This window comes from Parambassis ranga, chromosome 14, assembly GCF_900634625.1.
Source record: "Parambassis ranga chromosome 14, fParRan2.1, whole genome shotgun sequence".
Taxonomy (NCBI): domain Eukaryota; kingdom Metazoa; phylum Chordata; class Actinopteri; family Ambassidae; genus Parambassis; species Parambassis ranga.
In genome coordinates, this window is record NC_041034.1 from 6,370,172 (window position 1) to 6,391,668 (window position 21,497).

The window sequence follows — 21,497 nt, forward strand, 5'->3', positions numbered from 1 at the left end:
ACACACACCACACACCACAGAGTAACTAACTTTTGGTAAACCAAATACCTGTCCACAGTACAGTGCAACCTGTATCTAAAGCAGAGACTTAAACTTAAAATGGACCTCCATACCGTGTCTCGAAGGTTGTCCACCTGGAACCACTCCAACAGTTTCTTGCCCACCTCCATGGGGCTCGACAGAAAGGTCCTGTAGGTCAGCAGAAAGTCTTCAATGTAGGTGGGGTCCACCACCGATGGTTCCTCCACCAGATGCATGATCAGACGCTCTGGAGTTCCCTAAGGTTAACAAATTAGAATAGACTTTCAAAAACAACTTACAGACTCATACACACACGTGTGACAGCCGAATCATACATAATCTATACACATAAACACCAACACACAGCAATTTGAATACATTATGCGACCATTCATCATAAAAGTGACAAGGACATAAACTATAAAGATGCAGCTATTGAGCTGGACTGTCAGTCAGTCATTAATAAAACACACACACCATCAGCAGCCACTCAGTTTTCACTTTCATTGTATAGCCATCAGAAGAATAAGAATAAAATACCTGAAACATTTGGGATAAATTCTTCTACATCTGCACAGATTTTTGTTTACAAGTAGCAGACATTAAATGTCCAACACACATTAATTCTTCTGGTTTCAGTGAGTTTGTTAATGTCACCGCAGTGGAGGTTTTTAGGGGAAATGTTTCATTTGACAGGGAACAGAAAGTAGAAAGGCATCCACTTTTTGTCAGACACACAAAAAGAACAAAGCCAAAAACAGAAGCGGAAATGCTAACACTTGTGAATTGACTCGTCTCTGCTGGATGTGTTTTAGAGCCAGCAGCCTTCTTCAGAGCGGCAGCCAAGAGAATCATTCAGACCCATTACCCGATCAATACCTGGCTGCCTCTGGAGGTTCGGGGTGGAAAAAGATCAAAAGGCTTTGGAACGCACACGGATGTAGCGTACAAGAAAATGCTCCGGCAAACACTAATAGTGCCAGCGGTGTCTCTTAACGATCAACAGAGAACATAGAGCAACTGCACTGTGCACTGATGTGTTTGCAAGATACTGTACTGTAGGTGAGGAAACGGTCAATTCATAATGATGCAGCACTTGCGAAAGATTTCACACTGTATCGTCCTCAATATTGTCATGCGAAGGACAAACTTTTGGGTATATATATAAATTACTGTGACCTCTTCTCACCTTAATAACAATGTGTCCCTTTCTGGTTCCGCTGCGGTCCAGCTCTCGGTGCTCCTTCACCATCACTATCTCCCCCTCCTCCTCCACCTTGTGTGTGTTTTTCTCCACATGGTTGAGGATGCGCCAGTAGTCCTCTTGGGCGATGCAGACGAACTGGTCGAGGATGACATGGGGACAACGGGTGAACTTGTAGTACAGCAAAATATTGCTCGGCACCACAGATGGGTACTCAAACAACAGCACAGATGAAGCATGATGAAAGGCAGGTAGAGGCATGGGCGGGATGGAGAAAAGTTATGTCCAACAACACTATTCTCTCACTAAAAGAACCCTGAATAAAGAATGTTTAATTTAAGTACCTACAATAGTCTAAAATCCTCTCAATAGCCATTTCACTGATGAATCCTTAGAACTAAACTAGCCTCCCATTGCATTACACTGAACAGAAGGAGCTAAGAACTAAATCCTACCGCTACCCTAAAGCATTGTTGCTTGCTGCATTTCCCTTATCTAAATCATCAATTTCTGCATTTGTCTCACAAAGCCCTACCTCTGCAACTTCCTGTATGTCTGAAGACAGGAAATGATGAGTGCGAGTAGAGGAACAGGGCAGTGTGGACAGAGGGGGCTATGAAAGTGTCAGCACTCGCTTCACTACTTTTACCATTTCACGCCTGTGACTGCTCTTAGAGAAACCCATAAAGTGACCTCAAAGAGACACACTGCTCGTTGATAATACACAATAAGATTGTGACTCAGTTACAGCTGTTTCACAGGAAAAATAAAAAAGAATGTGTAACCATTTGGCAATCCTTGCACACCACTATTCTAACGTCAAAAGAAGAAATTGAAAAACTGCACACTGTGATTCCTGCACTTTGACACAAATGTTCCATGATAGGGTTAAACAGGAAGAAAAAACACACACAATCTTATAAGACTGTTAAACCACTGCTTGATGTTCTTCTATAAGAGAAATATGTCAAGTGATCAAATCCAGATTGTCCAGTCATGACTTTGTTAACCATCACGCTGCTTCTTGTCTTTACCTGGCAGTCATCTCCTTTGGTGCGAACTTCTCCATTCATGTACTGTTTGTCCAGGGAGGGTGAGATGCCGAAGCTGTTGCCCATACAGAGAGTCTCCACTCTGCCCTCTGGGTGGCTGATCTCAACTGCTCCATTTAGGATCACATACCAGAGGTCCAGCTGCAAACAGATGCAGAGATGTGAATTCTAATGCTTATAGTATTGAGTGATTCATATGTGGTATGTGTTCAAACTAAACAAACGTCTTTATAAATTCACATTTGACACCTTTTTATACTGTACTGCTGTGCAAGAATGGCAATATATTACTAAGTGACATGTGGTATAGTGTGAGCACAATGTGCGAGGTATGAGGTATGAGGTATGGTGCAAAAGAGGTATTGTGTCTCTAGTGGTGGCGTTTGAAAAAAAAAGGAAATTGCTGGCAGGCATAATATAACAAGCTATTCATCCCGAGTGTGAGTGGATGGAGGGCGGGTGAAAATGAGCCCCGGGCTCCCTCCGCAGCGATAACTGGTATTTCCTCCTCATTGCCTTTTTATTCGCTCACTATTTCTCACCTTGCAAATCTCCAATTCTCTCCCCATCAGGTTTTATTTTTTTTTATTTTTTTTTCTGTCCAGTTCAGTCTGTCACTCTGCCTATTCCTTAGCGATGATGAAGTAAGGTGAGATAAAATAATCAAGTTTCTGGGAGGGAATTTGTATGCAGCACACATAAATATAACATGTCTTATGGCAACTAAAAATAGCTCCAATTACATTAAAAGGACAAGTAATCTCTCTTAACTCTCTATACAAGCCACCATGAGACCAGAAGTGAAGAAGCACAGAGATATCTTCAGATCTTTCAGAAAGTGGAAATGACCATCATCGGTAGGGGAAAGAGGTAGATGGTGCCAAATCTAACAGAGCTGGTGTCGGACAATTTCACCCAACTCCACTGGGTTTATAGGCTGTAGTGTTGTCCAGATGGACCCAGAAGTTTGCCACCATGTCCTTTTGACTTCAAGCATTCAGCACAGCCAAATAGTTCAAATGCACATGAATATAGTGAGAGCTGATTCTCCAATCTCACCAATCACCCCTGTGACTGTCCCTATTTGGCTCCTTCACCCTCTATTTTGCAGTCACTTCAGTCTCCTAAAGCACTTATCTCTTTTTTTAATACTTCTGTTAGATCACTTTAGGCTCTTTATTTTCCTTTTCCTCTCACAGTCACTTAGCCAAGTCGTGTTCACTTCTGAGAGGAGCCAAGTGTTTCTCTTTGACCTTCAACATGAGTCCACAGAGAGACAGCTGAACAGAAGCTGCTCATCAGCCGACTCGACACAGACAGTATGGAGGCACGTACACACACACACACGCACACACCGTCAGTGTATACCTTCACTTTGTGTTTATGGTATTGTCCTGCTGTTGTGTATTCCTGTCCTCCTGAAACACAGCGGCTGGCAGTTCGTTGCCATTTATCGCCCTGTCGGTTCCAATGCTACTTCTGTGTGTAACCAAACAGCCATGACAGAGCTCCAGTTTCTCAGGCATGTAACTTAATTAATTAGCTGTGTAGCAGCTCAAGTGATTGACGGGGCTTCTACACTGCAGAGACTCCGCACATACCAGTTTCTCTGTGTGTGAATTAGGTTGGGAGGATGGCTGCGTGTTTTTCCTGAATGGTTGTATCCACGCTTAAAAGTGATCCAAGGGCGGATTAAAGATTTTTTCAGCTGTAATTATATTAACTCAACTAATTTAATCGTGATAATGAAGCAGATACTATACATGTATTTTGCAAGTAATCAATCTAAGTGAGGTATTGAACAAAAGATCTCAGCACAAGCAGTTTTTAACAGGCGTGCATTTCATTATAACAGGTGTGCAGTTATTAGTCCGTTCCTACCTCTTGTTTGTCATGCAGTATGACTGTGCCAGCCTGTTCCACCACCTCAAACACCATGACGCTACACAGGTCCCTCCGCACAGACATGGTCATGTTGGCAAAGGCAGGCAGCTGGTGCATGAACTCCAGCAATTGCTCTGTTTGGAATGGAAAGAAAGGAGAAACAAAAAGCATGAGGTTTTGTCGGGAAGCATTAAAAGAGTATTGATAATGCCCGTGTGTCCAGAGCAACGTGTCTCAGGTGTGCAGGGAGAAACTCATCGATTTTTCTGCAAACATACAGCAGCAGTTTTCTAAGAATCTATGGACTTAAAACCTGTTTGCAAGCAGATGGTGCTCACACACATTCACACACATTCACTGGGGAAACTGTCAGCTGAAATACAAAAACACATTACAAGATACTAAAAAGCAAAACTATATTAATCTAGTGACCTTCATCAGTGGGTCAGTGCACACTATCTGTGTGTCAGACTTTTATGATGGCTGAGAAACTTTTACACCCTGTTCCCTCCCTACTGATCCTCTCTCCTCTGTACTGCAGCTGAGAACGCAGTGACCCAGCTCCATCATGCACACTACGCTGCCTGAATGGCTCAGCCGCTCCCTACTGTTATCGCCTCCCTCTCTTCCTCCCTGACGCTTTACTTTTTTGCCTGTAAGTCTTTAAAAATGTTGAATATACCAAATGAGGAAAAAAAAGTTGAAGGTTTACAATGATGTGACAGATTTTGTAAACAACATAGCCAGCAAACAGACTATTTGGTTACATGATACTGTTTAAACTGACTCCAGAGATGAGCTCAACAAAATTCATATGAATGAGCTCCGTCCACAACACTGAAGGCCATGTGAAGCCGGGTCTCCCCGCAGGGACGCAGCAGCCCAGGCATTTACAACTCAGCTCAGCTCTCTGATGTGGTCACCTACTCCTCCAGGACTCCACTAGACCCTGCTAATGAGGTCGTCTCTTCTGATTGCCTGTTCATACATAATACACACTTGAAGGGCACCGGTGTTTAGAGACCACCGCAAGGGGTCTTTATGAGACAGGTCTCCCTAGTGTGTGTGTTTACTGAGTGACAGATGGTCCAAAAATAGAAAGATCAGAGTGGCTGATTGGAACATAGAAAAAGTCAAGTGTGCTATTCATTCATAGCCATGTAAGTAAATTGACGCAAACACTGACCGATGTCGTCGTCATTGCGGTCAGCAGGGTCTTTCTCCAGACACTCTCGCACCAGGTCTCTACCCAGGAGAGTGTCTGAAGCTCTCTCCAAGTCCTCATCTTCCTCTTCTTCTTCCTCGCTGTCCACTGCAGCCTCTGGAAGTCCAGACAGGTCCACATCACCCAGCTCGCTCTCTGTAGCCTGGTGGAAAACAGCAAAGTGGTTTGTTGGTGTGCAAGAATATGTTAGTGGAGAATTCATTGATTTATTTAAATGGCAAACTAAATCATTATTTTATTCGAATTGAATTCATTTGTTTAAGTAGAAACTGCTGTAGAATCAGGCTCTTGTTCACAAAACAAAATGACAGAGACATAAAAGTAAATTTGAGTAAGGGTGATCAAATATTTCACAATGACTTTAATTCATTTAAATTTCTTCATTTCTTCATTTCATGAGGATTTTAAGTTTGCATCATCCACATTAAACATGGAGAACAACCTTGGGATGAGCAGCTGTACCTGAGCCACAGACTAAAAAGCAGAGGCCAAATATTTAAATCCAACACTAGTAATTCACATCCCACTCATATCCCATATTTCCACCCTGTGCGGGGCAGACAGATGGATCCTGAAGGGAGAGAGGGGTTTTCAGGTCAGATGGGAATTGAACCATCAACCTGGAGGTGAAAAGAGGAGCTCTCTGGTGGTAGTGCCAGCATTGCAGGCCATCTGTTGGCTTTTGCAGGTAAGCCTGATTTCACCTTTGTCTGTTCTGTTTTTTGTTTACACAGGGATATTATCATGTAGATCCAAATGTTCCAATGTTCTGGTAGCAGCGATTAATCTGTCTGGAGAAGGTTTGACTGGGATATAACGGCTGGTGGGAACAAGTTAATTTCCTGGCCTACACGCTACAAGGTGGACTCTCCAACCAGCAATGCAATCAAGTTATCGGGAGCAGCAAAGATTGGGGACTTGCCCAAAGGCTTTTTTTTCTCCCCCCCTCTGAGGTAAAGGGATTAAACAGTCCATCCCAAGTTTAGGCATGGGTCCACTCTTGTTTTTATAATTAGGCTGGGCAAGCTATTTAGAGGACTTTTAAAAATGTGCCAGCTGCGCAGCCTTTTCCTTTTCTGGACCATTTAATTTGCCTAAATGAATGAAGACAAGCACAGACACAAATGCTGTCCATAATGTAACTACAAATATGTATTATTTATTCATAATTAACATAAATAACTGTAAATGATTTAATGAATATGACTTGCTGTGGAGTTTCTTTTCAAAGCCCATTGCAGAGACAGATGGTTATACTCAGTAATATTCTAATTTCCTCCACTCAAAATAGCATAGACTCACATTCTCCTGCTGTGTGTGTGTGTTCTCTACACAGACCATGTACCTGCATGCCAAATTGTGTTTGGTCAATACAACTGCAACAACAATACAGACAGCTTGACCCTTGTCTGCAGATTCTGCATATTAATATGTAGTTCTCCGTTTCTGCAGATTATTTATAGGTTGCACTTTAATGCTTCTGAAAAAACAGAGGCATTAAAGTGGTGCCATCTGAAAAGATATAACAACACCTTGCTATATTCTCACTCTTCGGCCACACTGCTGCTGACATATCTTTCAGTGCTTCTGGGAGCTGAATTCATTTAGAATGCAGGATGTGGCCTTTCAGTCCAATACTCCTGGTCTCAGAACAAGTTTGAGCGAGGAGGACATTTCCTACTGACGAGGGACATCAGATTTTACAGTGTAGAGATGAACAGGTATAAAGCAAAAAAAAAAAAAAAAAAAGACGGGGCGGTATAGTGTAGCCAAGGGAAGAAAAGAATGAATGTGGAAGGTGGTGGAAAAGTCGAGGTAGGAGAACGAGTGTGGCATAAAGAAAGAGTGGGAGTCTGTTGCATTGACAGCTGAAGCTCACAACTGAATGGAAGGCCAGCGCTTTAAGACAGCTGTAAACAAACACAGAGCCGGGTCAGCGACAAGCTGATGGGAGCAGATCCGTGTAATAAATATCGAGTCTCTGTGTTAAACGTCTGACCCGGGTTTACCTGACTTACATCAATCTGCTAACAGGCAGGCGGAGGAAGTGGGGGGGGGGTCAGAACATATACTGCGATGAAAGCAGATAAAAGTGTAAGAATATCTGAACTATGTCAGATTTATAGCTAGGTATTTTTCCTCCACTTAGTTTGCTGTACCATGACACTTTCTCATCTTTTTGTTGAAAGAAAAATCAGCATAGCTTCACTGCTCTGAAACAATCCTCATTAGTTAAGTGGCCAGCAATGCCATATATCATAGCAACTCATCAACTGGTTCATTAGTGTGGAGCAAACAGACCTCACTAGTGATGAAGACCATGATGAAAGCTAACGATGCTAACCACCGTGCGCAGAAAATGTCGTGTAGGGTGTGGAGAGGAATGATAAAATAAACACAGCAGCGCTGTGCCAGAAAAAAAAAATGAAGGCTGAAAGATCATGTTGGAGTTATTACAACTTTCTGGGGGGATTAGGAGAGCTAGGGGATTAGAATGATTACATGACAGGCTTATCATGTATTCTTTTATGGGTTATTGATCGGCAGCCATTTAGACACTCAAGAGAGAGATTTCATGCCAAAGCACGCTGAGCTGCCGAATGCTTAAAAATGTCATATAAAGGTGAAGGTGATACAAAAGCATGTCATCAAGCAAGAATACAATGTGAAGAGCTCCTGTGCGCTTTTATTGCTCCCTTGTTTTCGGCGAAATCACTGTTCTACTGAAATATCTGCAAGTTGCTCTGCCCCATCCCGTGCAGCCGAAGTGGCAGCAAGGTTAATATTAGGTTCCTCATCTCCCAAGCTCAACGATGAAAAGACCTCAGCATGTGGTAGTGCACAGGTGGTTTTTGCTAATATGTTTAATTCCCAGTCTAGATGTCCTTCTTGCAACTATAAAGTGCACACAGAAGCCCCCTAAGGTCTTAGCTGCAAATTGATTGCCTCTATAGGCTACCACACATATATATATATAGCATAGGTATATAGATGGAGCAGGAAAGGTTAGGTTCATTTCCTACATGTGACCTTTAATGCACAGCAGGAAGTTCAGAGGGAGATGAGCCACCAGGATCACCACTGACGCACAACAATTAGTGGGATGAGTGATATGGAGATTATGAGAGAGGGAGGGTGGAGAGGGTTCATAGATATGCTACAGGTAGGCAGAAACACATTAAGCTGAGAAGAGTCCACCAGATGTGGTTGTGATGTAGTAGTCAGCAGGAGAAGCTTTGCTGTTTTGTGGTATAAAATATACTTTATACAGAAAAGTTTAGTTCACATTTATCAGAAAGCTAAAGGTAAAGTGATTTCTTTTAAAGAACGTAATGAGGCACCCACCTGGTAAATATCTGATAGGCTGCTGCTCCCCGAATCACTGGCGATGCTGCATCCTGACTGGCTAGGAGGCATATGCATCACCTGCTGGTGGGTGTGGTCTGTTAGGTGCATCTTATTGAGGTCTGCGGGAAGCTGTGCAGACAGACAGGAAGTGACAGAGAGACAGAAGAAGAGAAACACAGAAGATAAACAGGATATGAGTTCACAAACACACACAGTTCGGCAGAAGCAAACACACTCACACTGCTGTTTCATCACCCTTAAAGCCAGAGCTGGTTTGGCAGTGTTTGACATTATATATACATATTAATCCACAAGAACATAGAAGAGGATGAAGATGCTTCAGATGGCAGTAAATTATGGTGTAAGGATGGAGACTACAGGCAAAAATATCTTAGGGCCGGCTCAAACTACCGTACCAAAAACAACCAAAAAGACACAGACACACATGCTAATATATTATTACCATTTATACAATGAAACACATTACGCAAACAAAATCAATCTCCTTCTAAATTTGCACTGAGGCCAGTCTGCTTAACATAAGCTAATGTGAACAAAGCATAGTTTATACATAAAATCCCTTTGTTTTTAGCAATCACTTTTTGAAAGGATTGAACAAACTTCAAAATCCAAAGCAAAGAGCGTATTTGCAAAGCAGGCAGAGAATGTGACATCAGTCAAGTTCCTTCCAAAAACATTTGTAGCTGTTTGGAGCACTTGTTTATGATGTTCAACTAGCAAGTGTGCAGTGAAATCTAAATCTAGGCACTACTTTACTTAATAAATCTACATAACTATATACAACTTATGCCATATATTATTTAATTTAAAAGTCATATTTAAACAATAAAGCTAGTTTAAAAAAGCTAATAAGAAGGGCGGCTTATATATTTATTTACATGATGCTTAAGCTTAAGCACCATAGAGAGAGAGAGAGAGAGAGAGAGAGAGAGATACTATGTGTATTTCAGATTTAGAAAATTAGTAAACCATACTAGGTCACATTATTAGGAATATTTCTACACAAATAACAAAACATTCCTTTTTTTCCCCCACCAGAAAGAGATCTACCCGACAAGTAGTGTAAGCCTGGCAAGGTTTTTCTAAGAGAATAGTGAAACTCTGACTGATGCAACACTGAAAAATCCGGAAATTATGCAAAACTGGACACACAGTGTTTACAAACAGCTCAATGAAAAGGACATATCCAGACCAAATCTACCTATTTTAGTTTCATCAAGTGTTTACCCATGAGACCCCTACCACAAATCAGAAGGAAAACCAGAAGGCATTTCAGCAACATAAATATGGGAATTACTACAAAGCATGGTAGCTAGCTATTGCCTCCATTACTGTGCGGACAGACCTTTGCACTCAGCGCCGCCTCTTCTTTAGAAAAAGCCAGCTGACCTTTAAATCTTAAGTCTTACCAGTTTGGATGGGGGCAGTGTCAGTGTGAGGGACGATGTCATCCTACGACACCGAGCAAACCGACAGCATACATCCTCCATCGCCACATCAGACCGTCCACACAAACACACACACCTAAAACACTTGCTTAAAGTCTCACACCAACATGCTGAAGACACACCAAGCCAAACTGGAAGCTTGGGAGGCTACGGCTGAGGCTGCGAGGAAGGAACCTCGGTGCCAACATGCAATATTAAAGACGCTGAGTCTGGGGGGCACTGCCCCCTCTGCACTCTCGTCTAATAGGCCTGTTGTACTGTACAACCTCATCAGCACTTAACTCCCCTGATCCCCAAACCCACAGGGAAACGCAGTGTTGGGGGGTGGAGTACAAGAAGTTCAATGACTTGTTCTTAATGTGTGGCACATTCAATTTAGATTTAAACACAATGGGACAATCTGTCAGCCATTTTTGGTTGGGGAGTGCACAGATAGCACTCCCCAACAACATAGTGTCCTAGATTTATGATAGTTTGCACAGGCATGTCCTGTGAGTAAACCTTGGCAGGTGGTAGTCAAATGTTTGGTCACCTGATTCAAGTGTATACACAAATTAAAATCTGAAATGTTAGAGTACTATGGCATTAAAAAATTGATGCATCTGCTGCCTTGCTTCTTCATCGCACACATACCTATATTGACACAGTACTCTACTGAAATATTAATACACCCTGGGTTCCGCTCTCTGTGCTATTAGCAACCCTTAAAGAGCTGAATTCTAACTGTAAAGTGTGCTTTTGTAACATTCACACACACATAATGACTCTGGCTTTAGTCATGAATGAAGAAGCATTTAAGTGGAATCCATTTCCAATTAGGTATGGTGGTGTAATGCATCGTACAATTCACATATTGACCTGTGGGCAACACGTAATACTAGACAGTTAATGTTATTGAGTTACAGCCCAATCGCACGTATACAACAGGACATGTGCACTCTCAACCCCGCTGCTTTTTGTTGACCAACAGCCTTTGCTACACATTTGTTGTGTTTCTTTGTGAATAAGAAGCTACGAGGAAAAGCGAGAGAGGGAGAACAGAGAGTGATTCCTAATTTTTTTTACAGGTAAATACGTATTGATTTCTGTGTGACGGAGCAGTTATCAGCAAAACAAAACTTCCACACAACACCCATTTAAAACATCTGCATTAGAATCCATATAGAGACAGAAGCTAATATGTCACACTGCCGAGCTGTTTCAGAGTCTGACTTGAAAGGGTTCCATTATAAAACAGAAAGAGGACATTTTGGCCATAGAATCATGCAACTTTGGATGGTATTACCCAACTTTTACATATATAAACCAATGACTAGTGTTTTAACACACTTGAAAATCAAGGAAACATCATTTGACAGTGAATCGCACACAGGCTGCAGTACAGTCCGAAAGAAGTATTCACTGATGACACTAATGGCAACACTGGAAGATGAAACTGGCAGCATGACAAAGTTGTGTTTTTTAGAGTAAAACAGAGGGTGATGAGTATGTGCGGAGAGCAGTGGATGGAGGGGAGAAGCTGAGCGATGAGGAGGGAAAGTGAATAATTGTGGAGGTCTCGTGGCTCCTATTCACACCACAGACTTAATCCTGCTCTAATCCCCCTCTTTTCCTCTCCCAGCAGGCCAAACCACGGGGGGTGGGAGGGTGGAGTAGGGTGGGGGGACTCCCATTCTCCTCATGCATTAAGGATGAGAGTTAGCAGATTAAATATGAATGCATAAGGTTCCTTCGGCTGTACAATTCTATCATGTCAAGGAGCGGGTACAATCATGGGAGGATCAAGCAGACTGTAAATGTTACGTCGCTGTCAAACAGAGCAAGCTCTCACAGCAGCAGTCACTTACAGGGTCTGATTAACTCTGCAGAAGTCAACCTATCATCTATCATAATAACGGTTTAGTCGGACTAAAATGAAGCAGACAAAGAGGGTGAGACACAAGGCTTTCAAAACATCAAGTTGCAACTTAGACTGGTGCCATATAAATTAATAGAAAGGCAAAATAACACACCATCCTAAATGACAGGCATTAAAATTCAAAGATTTTAAAACTGCCCACAACAACAACAACCTATCGGAGGACATCATGAAAAGCAAGCACTTACGCTATATCATAATTTACTGCAGTTTACCACCAAAATAAAAGTGTTTCCTCCATCAGGGAGAAAAACTGCAACATACAAACAGCTGATCTGCATTTTAATCCCTCTTTATGCGTCCATTTGTCTTTCTATAAGACCCTGAAACAAAACAAACCACTCACAATATATTAGAGTGATATCTTTTTCTTCCTTCTTCAGGAAAACTCTGTCCCATTTTGCTTGTTGCATCTATTTTTTTTTTACAATGAGATTATAAAGCTGCAGGTCTGAGTGCATTTTGTCAGAGGGGCAAAATGGGCCATAAAGCCAAGACTGGTCATCTGGCTGCACAGAGCAGAGCCTGGGTTTCCCAAAAGCATTTTAGTCCTGGGTTAATCTTTGCTACATCATAGGTCAATACATAGAGAAAGAGATGTTTTGAGGCCACAATGGTTTTGGAAAACCTTGAGGATATTAATAGATGATGCCCGGCCTATCTACTCCAGAAGGGGCCACGCCAATAAAACACAAGCGGTAAATAGGGGGAGGGTAAATTCTAAATCCGATGTCAGATTTGAAACAGTGGCACTGCTTTATCTTAAATGAGGGTTTCCTTTAATTTAGAGGCTTCGTTTAGATGGTATTTAATGACTAAAAGGCAGGAGGCACCTGAGACTTCACTAAAGTCTGACACCTAGACAACAGCTGAGACTGCGACCAGAAGGATTAGTCAGATAGAACGGAGATAAAAAAAAAAGACATACAACAAAGAAGAAGCTGAGGAGAATGGATGACAACAATACATTAAGATGAATAATAACAAAGAGAAACAAATGGCTTAGCTTAGTAATTAAAGAAAATGTGATGAGGCTGATGAATCCTGATGAGGGTGATAATTAAAGCGGGTTCAACAAACAATGGCACAAACAAAGCTCAATGAATATTTAAAGACAACTGTGCTGTAAGACAAAACAAAGTGACAGTATTATAACAAAAGATTTTTCATGCTACATGTAATAAATAGGAGAGAAATGAAGCAGCAAAAATTAGAATATTCATGTATCACAAAGAAGGGACAAAACCATATAAATAGACTAAAAGTTGCTGCTTAGTTCAATGTATTTATCATTTTAACTTGTGATACCCAACAATATAGATGTCTATCTACAAGAGATCATGATGATGATGATTATGATAAGAAGATGATCCCAGAATCGAGCCTATTAGCCTTAAATTTGATTCTAAAATTCTTGAGAAACAAAGAACTGATTGAATGGTGACATATGCCAGCTCAGTGCACACTTTCAAATGTGCTGTCGGAAATGAAGATTCTTATTACTTATATAACTTGTATAGTTGTCAGGATATTTAGAGAAGATTGAAACAAGGCGTCTGGACTTGTAGAGTTTTCAACTCTACAAGTCCAGGCGCCTTGTTTCAATCTTCTCTACGTATGATGACCTGGATGACTGAGAATCTTCATCAACATGTTGTCAGGATATTATTACGTATTCACAGTCTAAGCACCTTCAAGGCTGTTGATAGAGAAGGTGGGAGCCTCAGTATGCAGTAAGTGCAAACAGCATTGCCAGTTTATTTACAATTTAAAGCAGATGTTGCATGTTATTGGTTAATGAGTTCACTGTTGGGGTATCTGACATTAGCACGTCTGGCCTGTAGATGTCAGCAGTGACAAACTGCATTGACATGACCCAAGCTGAACAACCATCACTCATCAGTGAAATACAGCAGCATGATAATTGTGTAAACTTATTTAGCTGTTTTGTCCATAACTACTCAAACTGCTTGCACGCAGTGAGCATTGCATGAGCCAAGTGACTTGCAAATGTTGTAAAAATATGTTGATTATAATGAACACTAATTATAAATAGAAGTCAGAAAGGTGTGAATTCAATTGAAAAGGTTTCACCTCTATCGAAATAGGGTGTTATTAGACATGAAACACACACTTTGGGTTCACTGATAACACCTGCCAACATGTTGATTTAGCTCTCACAACAGGCTGCTAAACCAGAAACCACATCACAGACAGCAGCAGAGCACCTCTACACAAAGGAACAACCTCGCTACACTCTCACAGCAAAAATCCTCTTTGGTGTGATGTCTGAATCTGAATTCTGCTCTTTTTCTGGTTTCTCTGCGCTCTGAGTGAGTCTTTGCATTGTCATTTTCTAAGCCTCTGCACTGATTCACTCAGTTGCTATGTCTCTCTCTCTCTATATATATACATTCACTGCCTCTTTACAACCTCTACTCATCCAGTTCCTCTGTCACCTTCTTTTCTGTCCATTTTTTGGGCAAACGTTCTCTGTTCTTCACATTTTTATTTCTTACCAATCAAAGGGAGCACCTGCTAGTAGCTGCATCAGACAAGCTAGGAGAGAACATTGGCTCTGATGTCTGGTAGGGGACACACACACACACACACACACTTTGGAGGTCCAGATTTAGCCTTGTACTACTGGAAAAAAAGCTTTGATCAATTGAGGCCACCACTGTTACCTTTAATGTTATAAGAGGAAACACACACACACACAGATCTGATGGTGAGGACAATGCCTGCTAACGAACACACACAAATGCTGTATATACAAACAAATCACATTTTACTATAGGAAAGACTACAACGCCTATGCCCAAAGATCGAGTTCACTATGTGCAAATGGTGTGCATTTATAGGGTTCTATTCAGTAGAACGGAGATCGCCACATGCTCCACTCCACTACTAAAAAGTCTACAGACGGTTGGGAGAGAGGAGGGAAAAAAAGACAGACCTGAGGTGAATGTAAGCAATAGAGACAAAGAGAGAGTGGGCCTAAAGAAAGGCAATGGAGAGAAAGCCATATGATAGAGACTGAATTGACTCTATGTGTGTGTGTGTGTGTGTGTGAGAGAGAGAGAGAGAGGGAGAGGGAGAGAGTGAGAGAGAGAGAGTAAAGATAGCTGAAAATCTAGAAATAGGACTGACAGCGTGGACCAGAATGAGGATGAAGTAAAAGTGAGGGAATAGATGAAGATAAAATGTCCCCCAATATTCTCTTAAGAATCCAATTCTACCTGGACTGCAGTCCAGACTGGCATATCTCTGGGAGTGTGTGTCTGTGTGTGAGAGAGTCTGCACCAGCTGGAGCAAGGGGAGATGTAATGAATTGAAGCTGAAATTGGAGGTGACAACTGCGAAGGCAGACATGTAACAGAGAAATGGAGGGAGAGAAAGAGAGAGAGAGACTGTGAGAAAGAGAGAGGGACTGTAGTTAGCAAGGGACCACATGAGGAGATGAGGACATACTATCAAACAGAGAAGAGTGTATGTACACAAACACCCATGCACACATGTTACTCTGTTTCTCAAACTGGCAGGGCATCATCTCCATCTAGCCATCAATGCTGCTTCACATTGCTTATTAATCCTCTCTGCTGCACCACAAATAAAGAATAAACTTCAGACTAAGAAATAAAATCCACCCATTGGATGAAGTATGCAAAATCTGTAGTCAATGTGGAGATTTAATTGTTTATTCTTCTGACTCAAAATAGATTACGAGGAGCGTTAGTAATGTCCTCAGTTGTTTTGGAGATACCTTTTAGGTTCCTCTGTAGGTATTCATTCGAGCAGCACCCTCCAGGGCTGGAAAATGAAGCCAATGCACAATTGTCAAAAACTGCAGTTAGACCCCATGCCCGACTTGGCAGCAGAAATAAACACATGGCAACAGTGAGGAAGCATATGGGAGCCGATTCAGGTCACTACCTGCCTGACTAGGTTTCACCTGCCAAAATGGCAACTAGGCATAAAAAATGCTCTTCATGAAGCCTATAAGGCCGACGTTACAGTGGGTTCATTGCAATTACCAGGCAGGTAGAGTTGCACTATGGGCTCTGCCTATTTCTCAAAAGGTAAGTTTACCTTGTATGCGGCATCTGATCTGAGATGATAAACTCAAAATTTTCTTGAGACATTTGTTGACATTTTCATTATAACGAATGCAACACTGCAGCTGCAATGAAAATGTTTTGAAAGAGGACAGTTAGAACCTGAAAGTGGGACAACTTGAAAGCAACACAACATTTCCCCCAAAACGAGGTGGAAATTCTGCATAGCAACCATTTGCCTAAAAAAAACCCCTCTGAAATTAATTTTAAACTCAGTTGAGACCAGAAACTGCATCCTGTGATTTGGCAGGCACTGGTCTGCAAGGTACAAAGTTCAACAATCATTGGTTGGCAAGTTCTTAGCCTGGACAGACATTGGCTGGCACAGTTATGCAGTGGATAAACAGCCATTAGTTGGCAGTTTCTACTCCGTGCTGTGCCAGTATTATGACAGACGGGATGCTGAACGACACCGGCACTGCCAAAGGCCCTGTGACTTTTGCCCCAGTTGTCTGACGAAGAAAAGAGACAGAGTGGCAGAGCATAGAGACAAGAGGGGAAACAGAAAGAAGGAGGAGGAGAAACAGAAGAGGAGTATTTGCACATTTGCTTTCCTGTCCTCATTTAACATTAGAGAAATCATCCAGATCTGAAAAAAGCCTGAACCTATTACTAAATTACCAATCATAGAGATTAACCCTCAAACACTGGACGCTGGACATGTGTGGGTGTTCAACATTTACTTCACATTATTAACACATTTATTCAACAGCATTTGAATGTGTTTCATTTGTTAGTTCCTTCATTGTGTGCTGAATGCAACATGCTCCTTTTCATCACAATTGGCAACTTACTTGTTGCTTAAATCAAAAGTCAACTTATAAGTTATAACAACTGATAATAAAAGTCTTCCTCCTCTTATTGGAATATGCTCCAACAGTCTGGATTTAATAGCTCTAAACTGGCTACACCCACACAAACTTCACCACTCATGCCTTTGGCTGGTAAGTAATTTTTTTTAATTAGCATGGGTCAGCACCCCTGCTGAGAAAGGTATTGTTCTCATGAGGACTGAAAAGTGTTACTACAGTCGGAATTCCTTCCAGGTGGCATCTAGATTGAGTGTGTTTATGTGAGCGTGGCAGCAGGTAACAGACGGTGGTCGCTGCCCAAAAGAGTTGGTTGTCTCCGAGAGTGATATTCAACCTGTCACAGCCCGTCTGTCCCCCTCTCACTTGTTTTAACACCTGGAAAAAGAACTGTTTGTCGCAACGTGGAAGGAAAAAGTGGAATTTAAACATGGGTGGATGACCGATATTAGCATTAATATTAATAAATAAAGTTTGACTATACTAATTTTTCCTGGGATAGAATGCTGATTGCATCCTTTACTATGCATCGTCTAAATTCTGCAAATCCTCTTCCTGTTTAGTGCCTAAGTGATGATCAGAGCCAGAATAACAGATCTGTACCAGCTGATTTAGTGTTAATTAACAGGAAGGCTCCCACATCTACAGGCTGAGAGATGCTATTAAGTCTGAATGTGTTCTATAGGCTGGGCAAAATTATGAATAATAACTCACAAATCAATGAGGTATTAATATTCCCATCTGTTGGTAAACAAAGTAATTTGGAATGGAACACGGAAATGTTTAGTGTATGTGTTTGTCCGTTTGCTCTTTACTCTTTGTTCTGTTTGTATGTGTGTGTGAGAGAGAGAGAGTGCGACTGAATGTGTGTGTATTACAGGAAGCTACAAGGCGTCTCTTTCTGAGCCCCTGAGGAAGGTGGGCCAGGTTTTCCGGATACAGGAGGGAAGGCAAAACACTTTTTAAAATACATGCACTTACACACACACACACACAAATACAAACGTGTGCACACATGTGCACCAATACATACACTAGAGTAGCGCCTGGCTCCCCTCTGTTAACAGATGCTTCCTGCCCTGCGACCCATTCCACATTGCTTTACACACATACATACAGTGTGTCCCTGGCACCCCTACAGGTTGACCCAGGGGCAGCTCCACCCAGAGGTTCTCCTCTGGTGTTTTTGTTGGATTCTGTTCCTCTCTTTTTTTTACTACCGTAATCCTATTTTGTTTTTCTAGCTGATAAAAATCTCGACATCAAAAAGAAGTAATAGAAACGGCTGCTAATTTGAATTTAAAATCACTACACTTCGTGCTGTTGCCAAGATACTTCAACAAGATGTGTACAAAGGTGCAAGGGCTTAAAGCTTTTATAAATGTTCACTATGAACGTGTTAACATTGGATGATGGCAACAATAGTTCCCAAAATGTTGTTGTATAAATTAGCAATAATAAAATGATTTATTGATGATAGTTTAGTGTTTTTCCATGTCACATTTATTTTCCTGCCACACTATCAGCTTCCCCCACACTGTGCTCCCCTTTGTTTTCAAATTCACAAACAGCCACAGAGCAATCACCCATCCAACCCATCTAGTATTTATAAATGCCCTTGAAAATTATCCAGTAAAGGGCTCTCTAGTTGTGCAGGCTGAGGAGGGGATGTGGATCAATAGCAGTGAGATAATGGGAGCAAGTGAAATCGAGGGGGGTGGGAGGGTGCACGAGTGGTTGAAATATCAGCGCTTGGATGTGTATGTGTAAGTGGGGTAGTGGGGGTGGAAGCTTATGACTGACAGAGCTACAGTAGGTGGAGTCTACATATATAATAAGAGGCTGAGTAATTTATGTGCACATGTACTGTATTATGGATTATGTTTTTACTGTGTGTGTGTTGTGGGTGTTAAACTGCATTTGAGACTGAGCGGCCACCAAGTTCAGAGGTCACATGCTTGATTGTATGTGTGAGTCTCCACATGAGCAGCTTCACTTTTAGTCCATTTGCTCCCTGTAATGTCGACCAGCTTGGGCATGCAAATGCCTGAGTGGGATTTTCACTGTGAAATTTCAGCTATCGTAGCTAATGGATAGTAATTACACACAAATCTGGCCCTTTTATGCCCTGATAACTATTGAAACATTTTAGTAGTAGTCCATGTTTTCTCATTGGTGCATTAAACTACTAAGAAAGCAAGTGCTTTTTCTATTGGTGACTCGTTTTTTCACATCATCCTGTAAAATCTGAATATAAATGATTACGATTTGTGCCATCACGACTACTACCTAGCAATACACAAGCAAAGAGTTTCAGATGAACGACATACTGACAAGAATCTAGAAGTGGAATAAAGAAAATAAAGGTTTAGAAATACTCTAATAATAGAGTGGTGATGTCCTTCACTTCGACTGCACTGCTCACATTTTATTCAGGCTACATCCACATAGCTAACCTAATGACTAATGTAAAGTTTGTAAAGTGTACTCCAATGAAGTATGAACGTTTATCTCAATCATTTAATAGAGGTGAAGTTCTTATCAACTGAATTGTCTAGTGCTTTTGTAGCGGATGATGGATCAGAAATGTGCAGTCTTTGTCAATATCGTACAGTCACCTACACTAAATGACGTTCTGACCTTCGAAATAAGGAAATCATATTTTTAATTTCTTATTTTTTTATTTGTTTGTAAGAGATAACAAAAAAATTAGAAACAATGTGTGTTTTTATTTAGCAGGCCTGAATAGTAATTTATGACTTATGGGAGGTGAGTGGGGCAAGGCCTGGCTTAATGCAATCCATATCGATCTTTATCACCCCTACTTCCTGTGCATATGATATCCTAGATCTCCCTTGGCATGCTAAAAGCCCTCTCTTTCTCTATTGTTGCCTCTTCCTCAAATTCTCCCCCCCCCTCTCTCTCTCTCCTGCTCTTATCAGGACCCAGATCCCTCCTCCTCACCACCACTTTGAGCCACATTACCTTGACACCCAGCGTGAATTCTGTCAGTTCGTCTATCAGCCTGTCTGAAGGGCCGAGGTCAAAATAAATCTGCCAAGGCCAATGTGAAGAGGCTGTGGCATTACCTCACCTGGCAAAGGTCACAGAAACGATTCTGTCAATATATTCAGGTACCAGGGGAGCCATGGTGCAACTATCTAATACTCTTTTAATGGTGCCTGCAAGTTTCCATCTGCTGATGTGATGATGCAGAGGATTACAACACAAAGTGCATTTTATGATCGACAGCTACTCTTGACTATGACCTGTTGGCAGCAACAACTCTCCATAAGCAAAAATACTTTCCTACAAGATGCTGACGAACATTTTATTTTTTATCTTTCAGCAACAACGCAGCGACAACACTAGCTGCAATTACCACAACAACACTGAATTCTGTCAGAGTTGAAATGTCACCATCTTTGTTACTGAAGCTAATTTGAATAGTCCTGGGTTTGTGTTGGTGGGGTGTTACATAGGGCTGCTGGACCTTTAGCCTGCAAAGCATTTTTCCTTGAGCAATTAAGAGTAAAATTATTCTGGGTTAGCCTCAACTCAAAGCAATGTAACAACAAAATAAGTCAATTGCTAGTGGCTCCCAAGATGCCATTTATGATGAGATGTTTTGGCAAGTCTGCAAAAGGAGATAGAGGGTTCCAGACTTTCAACCAGGACCAGGTTTATGTCCTGCTTTGAACCATTACTCTGTCAAGTCTAGGGTCCAAACAGCGGCTTTTGCAAGAACCAGCACAAACACAAGTGTGCATTACACACGTGTCTTGTATTTGCTAGTTGCTCTTTCCCTTAATTTATTTTTTTTATCTCTGAAATAAGCTCTCTGATTACCCGATTACCTTCATCCAATAAAAAAAAAAATATCTGAGCATGTTCCCTCTCTTTAAGGTGCTCAGGTTCTAATCAAACACATACCGCTGTCTGGGCATGAAGCCACTATGCTGAGCAAAGGGTCAATAGACTGTACTGAAGAATAATTAATCTCCTTATTCCACTCAATAAAGGTTCAGCAGTTTAATGTAGCTATCTATCCTATCTGATGTGATGATGGATGGTAGACCAGTAACAGTAGCTTAAATCAAATGCAGTACCTGGCTCTTAAACCAGAAGTAAAGTTTAAAGAGGATTTTTTTGCTCTCATTACAAAATGTCAAGGCTCATTGAAACTTCAAGCCCGCTTTGTACTCTTTTAAACCGCCAGATAAATTCTAATGTACGTCATATGATTATACTACATGTATACTAGAATTCCCTCTTAATGCTGCATGTACAGAATGGCATGATTTTGGGGTATACCAGATTCTTTGTCTATCTATCTGACCTCCCTGCCCTGGCACTAAATCTATCATCTGCCTGCTATTATTTTCTTTCCCAAGCAAAAAATGATCCATTTAGAAATGTCAAGAGGTGAGTTATCTTTATTGTGTGTGA

At 41.4% G+C, this 21,497-nt stretch overlaps 1 protein-coding gene across 6 annotated transcripts in view; it reads right to left on the reverse strand.

Moving 5' to 3' along the window:
- Positions 1-21,497, reverse strand: part of rapgef6 (Rap guanine nucleotide exchange factor (GEF) 6) — a 101,963-nt gene that overhangs the window by 26,380 nt on the left and 54,086 nt on the right. For all 6 annotated transcript variants that reach the window (XM_028421126.1, XM_028421128.1, XM_028421123.1 and 3 more), the window contains 6 exons: positions 8,732-8,863; positions 5,348-5,528; positions 4,159-4,295; positions 2,260-2,418; positions 1,211-1,363; positions 114-278 (listed from right to left, as the gene is read on the reverse strand). In XM_028421126.1, coding sequence (XP_028276927.1) covers positions 114-278; positions 1,211-1,363; positions 2,260-2,418; positions 4,159-4,295; positions 5,348-5,528; positions 8,732-8,863 — 927 coding nt within the window. The remainder of the gene's footprint in view (positions 1-113; positions 279-1,210; positions 1,364-2,259; positions 2,419-4,158; positions 4,296-5,347; positions 5,529-8,731; positions 8,864-21,497) is intronic.